This window comes from Lithobates pipiens, unplaced genomic scaffold (genome assembly GCF_037356315.1).
Source record: "Lithobates pipiens isolate NorthernLeopardFrog02 unplaced genomic scaffold, aLitPip1_a1.2 Scaffold_94, whole genome shotgun sequence".
NCBI lineage: Eukaryota > Metazoa > Chordata > Amphibia > Anura > Ranidae > Lithobates > Lithobates pipiens.
This window is the reverse complement of record NW_027507917.1, coordinates 1,647,331-1,664,832: the sequence shown is the minus strand read 5'-3', so window position 1 is coordinate 1,664,832 and position 17,502 is coordinate 1,647,331. Positions and strand designations below refer to the sequence as shown.

Here is a 17,502-nt window from a genome sequence, read left to right as displayed (position 1 = left end):
CAAAAAAATCCATAAAGCTTCAATTATACAAGCCCCCGCTGCGTTCTACTATTACACGGAGATTACTCCTACGTGATCCTGACTTATGCTGCCCTCTGGTGTTCACTCCTGGGTCTGACACCTATGATCCTGACTTATGCTACCCTCTGGTGGTCATTCCCCCGATCTGACACCTGCTGTTTACCTGGCTACATGTTGGAACAGTGGAACAAATAACTGATATTGCTTTCCTGTTGGCAGATCCTGGCAACGGGGCTGAGCGCCCTCTACTCATCTCTTCCACGTAAGATTGAGGTTCGTGGCGATGACTGGCACTTCTTGCGGAGAGAAGACTGGATCGGGGTGTCCTCTTTGGTCCTTTTCATGAATTCTCTGGAGTTCTGTAATGCTGTCACTCAGGTTAGTAGCTGAAGCGGTTATCAATGGGTGGGGTCTGAGCCAGAGGTCAGCAGTGGATGGATCCTGGGGCTGGAAGTCAACAGTGGTGCAAGGTCTGGAGGTCAGCAGTGGGTGGAGGCCATTGGTGGTGCAAGGGCTGGAGGTCAGAAGTGAGTGGAGCCTGGGGCTGGGGGTCAACAGTGGTGCAAGGGCTGGAGGTCAGCAGTGGGTGGTACCTGGGGCTGGGGGTCAACAGTGGTGCAAGGGCTGGAGGTCAGCAGTGGGCGGAGGCTGGGGGTCAACGGTGGTGCAAGGGCTGGAGGTCAGCAGTAGATGAATCCTGGGGCTGGAGGTCATCAGTGGTGCAACGGCTGGAGGTCAGCACTGAGGGTGGTGCCTGGGGCTGGAGGTCAACAGTGGTGCAAGGGCTGGAGGTCAGCAGTTGGCAGAGCCTGGGGCTGGGGGTCAACAGTGGTGCGAGGGCTGGAGGTAGGCAGTGGGCTTCGCCTGGGGCTGGGGGTCAGCAGTGGTGCAAGGGCTGGAGGTAGGCAGTGGGTGGAGCCTGGGATGGAGGTGACAAAGGCTCCCTCCAGGCAAATACTGCTATACGTGCTTCAACTTGGAGACTCTCAAAACTATAGAGTTGAGTCTGCAGTAGGCAGTAGGTGGAGCCTGGGTTGGAGGTGAGCAGTAGGTGGAGCCTGGGCTGGAGGTCAACAGTGGTGCAAGGGCTGGAGGTGGGCAGTAGGTGGAGCCTGGGCTGGAGGTGGGCAGTAGGTGGAGCCTGGGCTGGAGGTGGGCAGTAGGTGGAGCCTGGGCTGGAGGTGAGCAGTAGGTGGAGCCTGGGCTGGAGGTGAGCAGTAGGTGGAGCCTGGACTGGAGGTGAGCAGTAGGTGGAGCCTGGACTGGAGGTGAGCAGTAGGTGGAGCCTGGGCTGGAGGTGAGCAGTAGGTGGAGCCTGGGCTGGAGGTGAGCAGTAGGTGGAGCCTGGGCTGGAGGTCAGCAGTAGGTGGAGCCTGGGCTGGAGGTCAGCAGTGGGTGGAGCCTGGGGCTGGAGGCCAACAGTGGTGCAAGGGCTGGAGGTGAGCAGTAGGTGGAGCCTGGGCTGGAGGTGAGCAGTGGGTGGGGCCTGGGCTGGAGGTGAGCAGTGGGTGGAGCCTGGGCTGGAGGTGATCAGTGGGTGGAGCCTGGGCTGGAGGTGGGCAGTGGGTGGAGCCTAGGCTGAAGGTGGGTGGAGCCTGGGCTGGAGGTGGGTGGAGCCTGGGCTGGAGGTGGGCAGTGGGTGGAGCCTGTGCTGGAGGTGAGCAGTGGGTGGAGCCTGGGCTGGAGGTGAGCAGTGGGTGGAGCCTGGGGCTGGAGGTGGGCAGTGGGTGGAGCCTGGGCTGGAGGTGAGCAGTGGGTGGAGCCTGGGCTGGAGGTGAGCAGTGGGTGGAGCCTGGGGCTGGAGGTGGGCAGTGGGTGGAGCCTGGGCTGGAGGCGAGCAGTGGGTGGAGCCTGGGCTGGAGGCCCTTATGATGAATTGTCTTTCTGTCAGCACAGGTGGCTCATCCGTTCGTCCAGAACCAGCTTGTGGAATACATACATAATGGGTTCCTGGTTCCGGTCATGGGCCCAGCGTTGCACAAGGTAAGAGACCCCTAGGTACATACTGTAAGGGGCAGAGTATACAAGCAATGCTCCTATTGGAGGTCGCTGACACAGTGACAATATCTTACTTCCGGACCCATAATGCATCGCCTGTCACTGGGGATTGGAAGGCCGCTTACATGAGAAGCTTAGAGACTTCTGCTGAGATACAAGAGACTTTTAGAAGCTCCTGATGTATTGAAGATGAGACTCCAGCCAGCTCCATGCAGTATTTCCTTCCCGGGCCGAGCTCTAGTGATGATGTCACCGGGGGTAACGTTCGCTGTGTAATGAGTACAGAACGGTTTTATTTAAAAATGTCATTCACATATTGATGGGGGGAGGGGGAGTAAAATATAAGCAGATTAAACGTCACGTTTGACCCTCAGTCAGGAAGATGTTGTGTGATCTGCATGTTCTCTCTGTATTGACCGTCTCCCCTCCTCCATCCTAGACCTCTATTGAGGAGATGATCGCCAGTACTGCGTACCTGGAGCTGTTCCTGCGCAGCATCAGCGAGACCGCACTGCTGAAAACCTTCCTGCGATTTATCCTTCTCCATCGGCACGACAACACCACCATCCTGCACACGCTCATCAGCCGCATCGCCAGCAATTCCCGGGTAAGACCCGAATCCCGAACATCATACTGAACTCCAGGGGCTCATTTCAGGCTTTTGCCCGTGTTTCCAATATGTTCCCCAGTCTGCAAACCTAAAGTGCCCATTATGAGGGGTTCCCACCATCCCTGTGCTGAGTTCCCGGGTCTGTACACCCGCTGTGCCCATTATAAGGGGTTCCCACCATCCCTGTGCTGATTTCCTGGGTCTGTACTCCTCCTGTGCCCATTTTGAGGGGTTTCCACCATCCCTGTGCTGAGTTCCCGGGTCTGTACACCCGCTGTGCCCATTATGAGGGGTTCCCACCATCCCTGTGCTGAGTTCCCGGGTCTGTACACCCGCTGTGCCCATTATGAGGGGTTCCCACCATCCCTGTGCTGAGTTCCCAGCTCTGTACTCCCGCTGTGCCCATTATGAGGGGTTCCCACCATCCCTGTGATTAGTTCCCAGGTCTGTACACCTGCTGTGCCCATTATGAGGGGTTCCCACCATCCCTGTGCTGAGTTCCCAGGTCTGTACACCCGCTGTGCCCATTATGAGGGGTTCCCACCCATATCTGTGCTGAGTTCCCAGGTCTGTACACCCGCTGTGCCCATTATGAGGGGTTCCCACCATCCCTGTGCTGAGTTCCCAGCTCTGTACTCCCGCTGTGCCCATTATGAGGGGTTCCCACCATCCCTGTGATTAGTTCCCAGGTCTGTACACCTGTTGTGCCCATTATGAGGGGTTCCCACCCATATCTGTGCTGAGTTCCCGGGTCTGTACACCCGCTCTGCCCATTATGAGGGGTTCCCACCCATATCTGTGCTGAGTTCCTGGGTCTGTACACCTGCTGTGCCCATTATGAGGGGTTCCCACTATCCCTGTGCTGAGTTCCCGGGTCTGTACACCCGCTGTGCCCATTATGAGGGGTTCCCACCATCCCTGTGATTAGTTCCCAGGTCTGTACACCCGCTGTGCCCATTATGAGGGGTTCCCACCATCCCTGTGATTAGTTCCCAGGTCTGTACACCTGCTGTGCCCATTATGAGGGGTTCCCACCATCCCTGTGCTGAGTTCCCGGGTCGGTACACCCACTGTGCCCATTATGAGGGGTTCCCACCCATATCTGTGCTGAGTTCCCGGGTCTGTACACCTGTTGTGCCCATTATGAGGGGTTCCCACCATCCCTGTGCTGAGTTCCCAGGTCTGTACACCCACTGTGCCCATTATGAGGGGTTCCCACCCATATCTGTGCTGAGTTCCCAGGTCTGTGCACCCGCTGTGCCCATTATGAGGGGTTCCCACCATCCCTGTGCTGAGTTCCCGGGTCTGTACACCTGTTGTGCCCATTATGAGGGGTTCCCACCCATATCTGTGCTGAGTTCCCGGGTCTGTACACCCGCTGTGCCCATTATGAGGGGTTCCCACCATCCCTGTGCTGAGTTCCCAGCTCTGTACTCCCGCTGTGCCCATTATGAGGGGTTCCCACCCATATCTGTGCTGAGTTCCTGGGTCTGTACACCTGCTGTGCCCATTATGAGGGGTTCCCACTATCCCTGTGCTGAGTTCCCGGGTCTGTACACCCGCTGTGCCCATTATGAGGGGTTCCCACCATCCCTGTGATTAGTTCCCAGGTCTGTACACCCGCTGTGCCCATTATGAGGGGTTCCCACCATCCCTGTGATTAGTTCCCAGGTCTGTACACCTGCTGTGCCCATTATGAGGGGTTCCCACCATCCCTGTGCTGAGTTCCCGGGTCTGTACACCTGTTGTGCCCATTATGAGGGGTTCCCACCATCCCTGTGCTGATTTCCTGGGTCTGTACTCCTCCTGTGCCCATTTTGAGGGGTTTCCACCATCCCTGTGCTGAGTTCCTGGGTCTGTACACCTGTTGTGCCCATTATGAGGGGTTCCCACCATCCCTGTGCTGAGTTCCCAGGTCTGTACACCCACTGTGCCCATTATGAGAGGTTCCCACCCATATCTGTGCTGAGTTCCCAGGTCTGTACACCCGCTGTGCCCATTATGAGGGGTTCCCACCATCCCTGTGCTGAGTTCCCGGGTCTGTACACCTGTTGTGTCCATTATGAGGGGTTCCCACCCATATCTGTGCTGAGTTCCCGGGTCTGTACACCTGTTGTGCCCATTATGAGGGGTTCCCACCATCCCTGTGCTGATTTCCTGGGTCTGTACTCTTCCTGTGCCCATTTTGAGGGGTTTCCACCATCCCTGTGCTGAGTTCCTGGGTCTGTACACCTGTTGTGCCCATTATGAGGGGTTAATTTTGTTTATTGAAAATCTTACAAACAACAACTTATATACAATAAAAACATAATAAATAAATAAAACATATTTACAAAATAATTGAATACAATTATACAAACCAGAAAGAACAAGAACAAAATAAACAGTGCAAAACAAATTGCACACAACATAATACCTACGGGAGAGCCAGACTAAGGAACATCACCGTCACCATGCATGGAGCCTTTTATCAAAATTATATTGGATCTGAAAATCTAAGGGAGTGAAAGAAGAATACAAAGAAAGCCGCACACCCCGAGATCAACAGGCAGCAGCTACAGAGCCCTGATATTCCTCCACGCCTTTATCCAGGCCTCCTGCTGCCACCTGTCTTTCTCAAGACCCCGAATCTTCCCAACCTCACCCAGAATGTTCTCCACCACCACTTCCACAGGGAGGATTTTACCCCGTAAGGATACCTGACACCGTGCGCTCCACGTGAAATAACGGACTACTAAACTAACTAAAAAAAGTGTTTCCAAATCATAATCCCGACGAGTCTGGAAAGCCCCATACACCCACTCTGCATAACTCATATGGGGGAGGAAGGGTATACTCAGAGCCCTCCCCACCCTCTTGTACACCTCTATATTAAAAGGGCACTGAAGTAGAAAGTGATCCATGGACTCCACCACTCCTCCACACTCCACTCTCGGGCAGCCCCGATCACTCATGGAAAGAAACTTCAAGTTGCCCTTCACATATAGTTTTCCATGAAAGGCAAGCCAAGCCTGATCCCTAAACTTCATTGGGATTCTCTCCAAATTAATCAACCGCAAACCCACCCCCAAAACCAGGCTTGGGCAATCCCTCAGGGCCAGTGGCTCGCAAAAAACAGAGCTCATGATCCGCTTCTCAAGAAGTTTCCTTGGAAGAGATCTGACTTCCCCTGCCGTTACTTGCCACTGCCGAAGCATTTTCAAACACGGGGCAACATAAGCCGGGAGCTTATCATGCTTGACCCTCAGGCTTTTCACTGGCCCACCATTTTCCCAGTCTCGCAGAAAGGGCCTAAACCAGGACTGGAAAATACCAACCCACCCAGGCGGTCTCTCTGCCAACATGTTACCAAGATTGTACTTCACAAACATCAGAGAGAAAAAGACTACAGGGTTGATCATCCCTAGACCACCCTCCCGCCTAGAAAGGTAAGTCACATTCCTTTTGACAAGGTTTATTCTGTTCCCCCATAACAGCTGGAAGAAACAAGTATAGACCCTGGTATAGAGAGAAGCTGGCAAAACGCAAACAAAACTGACATATAGAAAAATCGGAATCAGGTAAGTCTTGATCAGATCAACCTTTTCCCTCAAGGAAAGCTGCCAACCTTTCCAGCTTGCCACCTTGGCATCGGCATTCTCCAGCCTGTTCACCCAATTTGCATGACCATAGTCACCTGGGCCAAATTCAATGCCTAGAACTCTAATTTTTTGCTGGGGCTCCGGGAAGTCATCCGGGAGAACAAAGCTCTCACCTTCCACACCCATCCAGAAAGCTTCACACTTGTCCTGGTTGACCTTTGAACCTGATGCCTCTGAATACCGTGTTATCACTGAGACCACCTCCTGCGCCTCCCCAGTCCCAGAGACAAAAACAGAAACATCATCAGCATAGGCCACAACCTTCAAAGGAGGCTCACCAGCGATGCCCAAAGGTACCCCACACAATGGCCCATTCTCCAGCCTTCTGATGAAGGGGTCAATTGCAAATGCATATAACAGAGGACTCAATGGGCACCCCTGACGCACACCCGAGCCAACCACAAAGGGCTGCCCGACCCAACCATTAACTAGCGGAAAGCTTTCAGCCCCTTTGTACAAGATCTTAAGCCAATCAATGAAACCCCCCTCCAGGCCATATCTGCCAAGAAGGAGCCATAAGTACTCATGATTAACCCGATCAAAGGCCTTAGCCTGATCCAATGTCAGCAAAAATTTACCCCAACCAGCAGCCCTACAACGCTCCAAGGCCTCCCGGACGGCTAACACTGCTGAGAAAGTGCTTCTACCTTGGACCGAACAGTGCTGGTGGTGGGATAACAAACTGCCTGCCACTGGTGATAATCGCCAGAAAAAAATCTTTGCCAGTATCTTTCTATCGACATTAAGAAGGCTAATGGGGCGCCAATTCTCAATAATCGAAGGATCTTTACCCTTTGACAGAAGGATCACTGCAGATTGCCTCATGGAGGGAGGGAGAGAACCCTCCTGCAAACAGCCATTAAAAACCTCCGCAAGGTAGGGAGCCAGGATCGTCTTAAAACATTTATAAAACTCAGCTGTCAACCCATCTGGCCCTGGCGTTTTCTTGATGGCCAGTTTATCAATAGCCTGGACTACCTCATCTGCAGTGATTTCATCTGTCAAATTCATCAAAGGAACATTACTTTCCAGTCCTGGTGTAGAGTCCAAAAAACCCAACATCCTTGTCCGATCAAGGTTCCTTCCTCCCAGGAGATCGGCATAGTATGACCTGACAACCTCCAGGATCCCTGACCTAGACTTCGTCAGAGAGCCCGTACTGTCCTTCAGGCCATGGACCGTCTTAACTGCTACGCTCTGTTTACAGTTCTGGTAAGGGTCAGGCGAATGGTATTTCCCGTAATCCCTCTCCTGAACCAAAGAGGCGTGCCGGTCATATTCATGTCTCCTAAGGAGGAGCTTCACCTCAGAGATCGCCCCAGAATCTCCTCCATTCGAAACAAGGCGGTCAAGTTTCCTCCGCAAACGCTGGTAGGTGATATACTTATCTTGCTGCTTCTTTCTTCCTATGGCCTTGAAAAGCCTAACAGTCCGCTGTTTTACAAGCTCCCACCATTCTGACTTGCTGTTGCAAAAGTCTAGGATCGTTACCTGTGCTTGAAAAAAGTCCTCAAAGGATTGTCTTACTCTCTCGTCTTCCAGGAGGGCCGAATTCAATCTCCAGATACCCCTCCCCCTAGGTGGCATGTCTGAGGCATTCAGAGTCACAGATAGAATACAGTGATCAGAAAACTCCACTGCCCGGCACACAGGTGCCGAAAAAGCAGAGTCTCCCTTTAAAAAAAACCTATCTATCCTACTCTGACTACTACCTCTCTGAAAAGTGAACCCCGTGCTGTCTGGGCAACGCTTAATGTGCGCATCTACCAGACCTGCTTCCCTAACTATCGCATTGAGAAAAAGGGTGTCATAGCCCAGCTTATCTCTGAAACCTCTCCTGTCTTTAGACCTAGTAATGGTGTTAAAATCACCTCCAAAGATAACCTGCTGGGCCGTAAAAAGAAAAGGCTTAATCTTTGTAAAGAGGCATTTCCTGTCCCACTTCGTCTGGGGACCATAGATGTTAATCAGGCGCAAGTCCTGCCCCCTTACAGAGACGTCCAAGACCATGCATCTCCCAATCTCTACCTCAATTACCCGCCGGCACGTTACCATACCAGAAAAAAGGACTGCAACCCCGCTGTAAGGCTCGGCCGCAAGAGACCAAAATGAGGGACCACGTCTCCACTCCTTCTTTGCCAGATGTATATCAGCCAGACTACTCAGATGGGTCTCTTGTAAAAACAAAATGTCAGCATCAAACTCGCTGAGCAAAAATAAGGCCATATGACGAGCGCTTACTGATCTCAAGCTGGCAACATTAATGGTTGCCACTTTTAACGGAGTGGGAACTGCCATTAGGGTAATTGAGGTAGACGTTTCTTAGCCTGACTACTCCCTCTCCCTGGAGAACCAGCACGCTTTGTTGCGCCCTGGCACTCATCGTCCATAGAGGACGCTGAACTGAACGAGTCCCACTCATCATCATCATCATCCGACAGGACCTTAAACTTATTTTCCAAAGGCAAAACTACAGGATTTAAGGGAACTGAACCCCTTTTTTTCCTTCTTTTGCCCCTCCTCCTCCTATCCTCCAACCACTCCATATCATCTTTGGATAAACCACAACCAGCCTCCCCACACCTACCCTCCCCTTCAACCCCCTCCCCCCCACTCTCCCTTCCCTTATCTACCACCAGACCAGCCTCCCCACTATTTTCCCCACTCCTCTGGCCCCCACGATCTGCAATAGGAACCCTGCAGCGTCGGGGGAGGGGGACTGGCACCACACCTGATGCACCAGCCTCAGCACCTCTTGCTGCCTCTGCAATTTTAGAAGACACAGAAGGATTGGACACAGAAGGATTGGACACAGAAGGATTGGACACAGAAGGATTGGACACATTCTTGGCAACTGAAACTTTACATACAGGCTGGGAGGACACAGACACATTGGGTACTGGCACAGACTGGGGAACCACAGACTGGGGAGACACAGACCCATTGGGTATGGGCACAGACTGGGGAGACACAGACACATTGGGTATTGGCACAGACTGGGGAGACACATTGGGTATTGGCACAGACTGGGGAGACACATTGGGTATGGGCACAGACTCCGATGGAATCACAGGCCCTCCAGCTGATGAGCTCTGTGCATCCTCCATGTCCAGACGGAAGAACTCTCTCATGAGCTCCGGCTTGTTGTGCATTGCCTCAGGACACTGACTATAAGGATGTCCCACTGCATTGCACAGATTACACCTGATAATATTACAATCCTTTGCCAAATGCCCTATACCCTGACACAGAGAGCACTTCATCACTGGACAGGAGGATGCAAGATGCCCTTTATCTCCACATTTATTGCAGAGCTTTGGCTGGCCCGGGTAGAAGATGGTCAGCCTGTCCCTCCCCAGGAAAGCTGAGGATGGCAGATGTTGGACAACATTATCAATAACCTTTAGTTTCAGCTGCACAGACCATCCCCCTGTCCATATTCCCCGATCGTCCAAAATCTTTCTCAGGGGGCTCAGGACGTCCCCATACCTCCTCAACCATACAGTCAGATCCCCTTGGGGTATGGATTCATTGCGCACAAGTATTGTCACCATCTTAATGAGGGGCTGGCGGGAAATAAGTTTGGGGATGAGCCCTTTCCAGTCCGGCAGGCCCCTACACACGTGTTCAAACTTCTCCCAAAATATGTCCAAAGACTCGGGACGGATAAAGGACAAATCATATTCATAGGAACCTGCCGGACTGATCAGGGCGAAGATATCCGCAGGCCTAAACCCCATCTGCAGGATTTTATCCACCACCACCCTCCTATGTGGGGGGTTTCCATCACCTTCCCATTTCAATTGTACAACATTCCTCCTTTTAAACAGGGAGAAAGATAAAACGTCCCCATGCTCCTTCCCTGCTAGTTCCCCCTTCCCAGATCCTGTGGCAGCAACACCAGCATAAGTTTTTCTTCCAGCTTTTGCAGTCTTGTCCTCAGATACATTCAAACCTGCTGGCAGAGAGTCTGAATCAGCTGGGATAGCAGTCTTCTGATTAGCAGGACCCACCCCCTCCCCCGAACACTCAGCTTCAATCCTGGGAGCCGTCACAGTCTTGGCTGCTGCAGACTCCTGGAGAGCTGTAGTACTACTGCTCCCAGCATCACCTCCACCATTCACAGGAACAGCCGCTGTGCCTGGTCCAGGCAAAGTCACTGTATTGTCCATGGACCTCTCTGCAGACTGAAGCTGACAGTTACTAGCAGATGTTATTGCTTGCTGTACATTGTCTATGGGTCTGGGCTGACTGTCTGCAGTACCACAACCCTCAGCAGGCCCATTGTTATTAAAGATCCCACCATCCTGCACACACACAGTACCTGCAGCTGCTCTCTCCACAGGTCTTTCCTCCACAGGGCTGGGAATGGTGTCCATCTTCTCCTCCTCACCTTCCTGGGGAGCTGAATCTGGACTGGCCTCCAGTTTGTTGATCAAATCCAACATGTCAGAACCTTCAACCTCCTGCACGGATGTTCCACATTGCTGGGGAGGGAAGGGGACAGAGGCCTCCGCCATTGAGGGTTCAGCAGGTGTCTGAGATGTTGAAGAGCTGGGCTCATCCTCCGGGCCCACTTTCTCACTCTCTGCTTCCATCTCCTCGCTCTCCATGCAGGAAGAGGCTCCTTTCCTCATTTGATTAAATCGCTCCTCATTTTTATATTTTTCTTTAAAAGCTCCACTATTCTCCTTCAGAGAACTCACCAATTCTTTCTGCTTCCGCAGAGCTTGTTCCAGGTCCTTCAATTCAGGCCTCAGAGCCGGTCTCTTCTTACTGAAGACTTTGGCACAAAACTGCTTTTTCTTTTTAAATTCAGCTTTCAAAGCTCCCAACTTCTCCTCTTCCTTCTCAATCCGCTTCAGCGTTTCCACAATCCTCCGTCTAAAGGAAGACAGAGATTCATCCTTCCTTGGGCCAGGCCCAGAATCTTCCGCAGGTTGAGGCCTATCCAGGGGGCCCCCGCCAGGGTCCTCCCCAGGATCCAGCATCCTTCCTGGGGCAGAGGAGTAACTCTAACCCCTGGTCTCTGGAAGCACAGGAGCAAAGGAACTAGCAACCTCTCACCTCGCTGTCAAGGAGAGGAATGGCAGTTTCCCACCATCCCTGTGCTGAGTTCCCAGGTCTGTACACCCGCTGTGCCCATTATGAGGGGTTCCCACCATCCCTGTGCTGAGTTCCCGGGTCTGTACACCCGCTGTGCCCATTATGAGGGGTTCCCACCCATATCTGTGCTGAGTTCCCGGGTCTGTACACCCGCTGTGCCCATTATGAGGGGTTCCCACCATCCCTGTGCTGAGTTCCCGGGTCGGTACACCCACTGTGCCCATTATGAGGGGTTCCCACCCATATCTGTGCTGAGTTCCCGGGTCTGTACACCTGTTGTGCCCATTATGAGGGGTTCCCACCATCCCTGTGCTGATTTCCTGGGTCTGTACTCTTCCTGTGCCCATTTTGAGGGGTTTCCACCATCCCTGTGCTGAGTTCCTGGGTCTGTACACCTGTTGTGCCCATTATGAGGGGTTCCCACCATCCCTGTGCTGAGTTCCCAGGTCTGTACACCCGCTGTGCCCATTATGAGGGGTTCCCACCCATATCTGTGCTGAGTTCCCAGGTCTGTACACCTGCTGTGCCCATTATGAGGGGTTCCCACCCATATCTGTGCTGAGTTCCCGGGTCTGTACACCCGCTGTGCCCATTATGAGGGGTTCCCACCCATATCTGTGCTGAGTTCCCGGGTCTGTACACCTGCTGTGCCCATTATGAGGGGTTCCCACTATCCCTGTGCTGAGTTCCCGGGTCTGTACACCCGCTGTGCCCATTATGAGGGGTTCCCACCATCCCTGTGATTAGTTCCCAGGTCTGTACACCCGCTGTGCCCATTATGAGGGGTTCCCACCATCCCTGTGCTGAGTTCCTGGGTCTGTACACCTGCTGTGCCCATTATGAGGGGTTCCCACCATCCCTGTGCTGAGTTCCCGGGTCTGTACACCCGCTGTGCCCATTATGAGGGGTTCCCACCCATATCTGTGCTGAGTTCCCGGGTCTGTACACCCGCTGTGCCCATTATGAGGGGTTCCCACCATCCCTGTGCTGAGTTCCCGGGTCGGTACACCCACTGTGCCCATTATGAGGGGTTCCCACCCATATCTGTGCTGAGTTCCCGGGTCTGTACACCTGTTGTGCCCATTATGAGGGGTTCCCACCATCCCTGTGCTGATTTCCTGGGTCTGTACTCTTCCTGTGCCCATTTTGAGGGGTTTCCACCATCCCTGTGCTGAGTTCCTGGGTCTGTACACCTGTTGTGCCCATTATGAGGGGTTCCCACCATCCCTGTGCTGAGTTCCCAGGTCTGTACACCCGCTGTGCCCATTATGAGGGGTTCCCACCCATATCTGTGCTGAGTTCCCAGGTCTGTACACCTGCTGTGCCCATTATGAGGGGTTCCCACCCATATCTGTGCTGAGTTCCCGGGTCTGTACACCCGCTGTGCCCATTATGAGGGGTTCCCACCCATATCTGTGCTGAGTTCCCGGGTCTGTACACCTGCTGTGCCCATTATGAGGGGTTCCCACTATCCCTGTGCTGAGTTCCCGGGTCTGTACACCCGCTGTGCCCATTATGAGGGGTTCCCACCATCCCTGTGCTGAGTTCCCGGGTCTGTACACCCGCTGTGCCCATTATGAGGGGTTCCCACCATCCCTGTGATTAGTTCCCAGGTCTGTACACCCGCTGTGCCCATTATGAGGGGTTCCCACCATCCCTGTGCAGAGTTCCCGGGTCTGTACTCCCGCTGTATGCAGACAATATATAAGACAATGGGTGGCGCAGTGTACCAGACTGAAATATGAGTTTTAGGTGTGGTGACCCTATAAGTATTAGATCAGCTCAGCATTTCTATAGGATTTATTTCCAGGTGTGAGGCTCTGTGTAACATAATCCTACTTACTATTTATTAACGTCATGTAACATTAGTTGGCCTACAATGTGTTGTGGTCCTGTAGTCCTGTCCCCCTCTGATATGTCGTCTTGTGTCGGTCCCGCAGCTGTGTATGGTGTCGCTGACCCTGTTCCAGACGCTTCTCAATCTGACCTGTGAGGACGTCTTGCTGCAGCTGGTGCTCAGGTGAGAGAACTCCTTAGATGGGCCAAACCATTCCGTGTTCAATAGAGGGGGCTTCAGGGTGTTATGCTTTATACAGTGGAAGGGGGGGGCAGGGTGGACCTCATTATGTACTATGGGGGATCTCCGCAGAAACAATACTTTGTACTACAAAGGGCTCAGAGGAGGTGATACTTTGTACAGTGGAGGAGTTACAGTGGGGAAAATATTTATTTGATCCCCTGCGGATTGTGTAAATTTGCCCACTTACAAAGAAATGAAGGGTCTATCATTTTTATCATAGGTGTGTATATGATAGAGACAAAATATCAACCGAAAATCCAGAAAAAGAAACACACACCATACAAATGTTATAAATGGAGTTGCAGTTCAGTGAGTAAAATAAGTATTTGATCCCCAAGCAAAACATGACTTAGTTGGTGGAGAAACCCTTGTTGGCGATCAGAGGTCAGACGTTTCTTGTAGTTGGTGACCAGGTTTCCACACATCTCAGGAGGGATTTTAGTCCTCTCTTCTTTACAGATCTTCTCTAAACCCTTAAGGTTTCTTGGCCGTCTCTTGGCAACTCAAAGTTTCAGCTCCCTCCACATATTTTCTATAGGATTAAGGTCTGGAGACTGGCTAGGCCACTCCATGACCTTAACCGCTTCAGCCTCCGGGACCATTTGGCTGGCCAAACACCAGACCACTTTATTTTTTTGCGATTCGGCACTGCGTCGCTTTAACTGACAATTGCGCGGTCGTACGACGTGGTTCCCAAACAAAATTGACAACCTTTCCCCCCCCCCCCCACAAATAGAGCTTTCTTTTGGTGGTATTTGATCGCCTCTGCGTTTTTTTATTTTTTGCGCTATAAACAAAAATAGAGCGACAATTTTGAAAAAAAAAAAACGTTGCTTTTATTTGTTGCTTTTTGCTATAATATCCCCAAAAAATATATAAAAAAATCATTTTTTCCCCTCAGTTTAGGCAGATACGTATTCTTCTACATGTTTTTGGTTAAAAAAAAATCGCAATAAGCGTTTAATGATTGGTTTGCGCAAAAGTTATAGCGTCTACAAAATAGGGGATAGTTTTATGGCATTTTTATTATTATTTATTATTTTTTTTTTATTTTATTTTTTTTACTATTAATGCCGATGATCAGCAATTTTTATCGTGACTGCGACATTGGCGGATACATCAGACATTTTTGACAAATTTTTGGGGCCATTGGCATTAATACAGTGATCAGTGCGATTTAAAATTGCATTGCCGCGGTGTCCAAACTACGGCCCTCCAGTTGTTCAGGAACTACAATCCCCATCATGCCTAGTCATGTCTTTGAATGTCAGAGTTTTACAATGCCTCATGGGATGTGTAGTTCTGCAACAGCTGGAGGGCCGTAGTTTGGACATCCTTGGATTACTGTAAAAACGTCACTGCCAGTGAACAGGTTAAAACTAGGGGGCTGCGAAGGGGTTAATGTGTATCCTAGGGAGTGTTCTAACTGGAGTGGGGAGGGGACTGTGTAGGGAAACGAACGGATCGCTGTTCATACTTTGTATGAACAGACGATCTGTCGGTTCACTGCTCGGAGAACCGGAGACAGCTCCCGGTTCTCCGTGTGCTCCGAGCGATCGTGGGAGCCTGGCAACGATCGAGATGCACTCGCATCGAGGGGGGTGGGGCGTCTGCCTGGTGGCCGTTTATGATACCGACGTACCATAACGGCGAATCGCGCACCCGAGCTATGTCGCCGCAGTGCAACTGCGGCAGCTGGTCGGCAGGCGGCTAATGTGCTTCTTCTTGAGCCACTGCTTTGTTGACTTGGCGGTATGTTTTGGGTCTTTGTCCATCCACTATTTATCTTCAGTGTTCTGGCTGAGGGAAGAAGGTTTCCCATCCAAGATCTTACAATACGTGGCCCCCGTCCATTGGCCCCTCAATACGGCAAAGTCGGCCTGTACCTTCAGCAGAAAAACCGCCCCAAAGCATTGTGTTTTCACCTCCGTGCTTGACTGTAGGGATGGTGTTCCTGGGGTCATAGTCAATGTAACAAAAACGTCCCACACTCCACTTGAGTGCTTTCGTCATATACAGCTTCCTCCCAGTCTGACTATAGATATCAGATATTCCAACCGCTGACAGTCAAGAACTAGACCGTACTCGCTTTGGGTGCCGAACATGAACTGTTTATTTTAACACAAGCACGCAGAGGTATTCAAACTTCTCTCCAATCAGCAGGGAGAGCTGTTGGAGGAATCCCTCGACCATCTCACAGCTTAATCCACATCACATATACATCCCATAATAGGTTGCTCCCAAGGCAGACACAAACAATAGAACAATGGAATACGGCCACACCCCAAACCATCCAGACACCATAGTATAAGACGAAACAATATACCCAAAGAGCACAGAATTTGAGTTTTTAAGGTGCAGAAAGATCAATCAAAAGCAATATTTGCAAAAAATATATAGAAAATTTTCTTACATAGATATTATAAAATTCAGGCCATATCAACCCAATGGTCAAGGTACAAAAGTGTTGATTGCCTCTACATGTTTCACCACGAACGTGGCATCTTCTGGAGCTTTTGTAGAACCTTGTTATTTAATATTTACCACCTTTCAAAATGATCTTGGTTCCAAATGACCCCCCCCCCCAGACCAGCCTTTCTCAACCTTTTCAACACAGAGGAACCCTTGAAATAGTTCCCCGGTCTCAGGGAACCCCTGCTAAAAAGTAGAAATCTACAACTCATGATACATTAGTGTGATGGTCAGTGGGAAGAATGGTCCTCACACTTGTGGTCATTGGGAAGAATGGTCCTCACACTTGTGGTCAGTGGGAAGAATGGTCCTTACACTTGTGGTCATTGGGAAGAATGGTCCTTACACTTGTGGTCATTGGGAAGAATGGTCCTTACACTTGTGGTCAGTGGGAAGAATGGTCCTCACACTTGTGGTCATTGGGAAGAATGGTCCTTACACTTGTGGTCAATGGGAAGAATGGTCCTCACACTTGTGGTCATTGGGAAGAATGGTCCTCACACTTGTGGTCATTGGGAAGAATGGTCCTCACACTTGTGGTCAGTGGGAAGAATGGTCCTCAGACTTGTGGTCATTGGGAAGAATGGTCCTCACACTTGTGGTCATTGGGAAGAATGGTCCTCACACTTGTGGTCATTGGGAAGAATGGTCCTTACACTTGTGGTCATTGGGAAGAATGGTCCTCACACTTGTGGTCATTGGGAAGAATGGTCCTCACACTTGTGGTCATTGGGAAGAATGGTCCTCACACTTGTGGTCATTGGGAAGAATGGTCCTTACACTTGTGGTCATTGGGAAGAATGGTCCTTACACTTGTGGTCAGTGGGAAGAATGGTCCTTACACTTGTGGTCATTGGGAAGAATGGTCCTTACACTTGTGGTCATTGGGAAGAATTACCTCCTTACAGATAGCTAAAAAGATCAATGGTGTCGGTGGGAACTTATCTGAGAGGCAGAAATTGCCCAATGCTGAAGGAACCCCTACAACCTCTGGAGGAACCCTAGGGTTTTCACTGAACCCTGGTTGAGAATCACTGCTTTAGATGTTCATTGGCATGACCGTACATGTGGCTTCTTAAGGAGGGGGACTTGGAGGAAGAAAAATGCTGACTTTGACGCTAAGAACACCATCCCTACAGTCAAGGTTTGGGGAGAAGATACTGTGTGCAACGGACTTGCTCCAAGGAGAAGATACAGTGTACAATGGAAGGGCATCAGGGGGATGATACTGTGTACTGTGTGCAATGGGGGAGCTCTGAGGACGTGATACAGTCTATAATGGGGGGGCTCAGAGGAGGCGATACAGTGTATAATGGGGGGGGGGGCTCAGAGGAGGCGATACAATGTATAATGGGGGGGGCTCAGAGGAGGCAAAACAGTGTATAATGGGGGGGCTCAGAGGAGGCGATACAGTGTATAACGGGGGGGCTCAGAGGAGGCGATACAGTGTATAATGGGGGGGCTCAGAGGAGGCGATACAGTGTATAATGGAGGGGGCTCAGAGGAGGCGATACAGTGTATAATGGGGGGGCTCAGAGGAGGCGATAGTGTATAATGGGGGGGCTCAGAGGAGG

At 51.3% G+C, this 17,502-nt stretch overlaps 1 protein-coding gene across 1 annotated transcript in view; it reads left to right on the top strand.

Annotated features, from left to right (window-relative positions):
- LOC143973738 (FHF complex subunit HOOK-interacting protein 1B-like) overlaps positions 1–17,502 on the top strand; it is a 111,153-nt gene that overhangs the window by 60,622 nt on the left and 33,029 nt on the right. The window contains exons 5-8 of the mRNA XM_077474574.1: positions 241–399; positions 1,918–2,004; positions 2,459–2,626; positions 13,317–13,396. Of these exons, the coding sequence (XP_077330700.1) occupies positions 241–399; positions 1,918–2,004; positions 2,459–2,626; positions 13,317–13,396 (494 nt within the window). The remainder of the gene's footprint in view (positions 1–240; positions 400–1,917; positions 2,005–2,458; positions 2,627–13,316; positions 13,397–17,502) is intronic.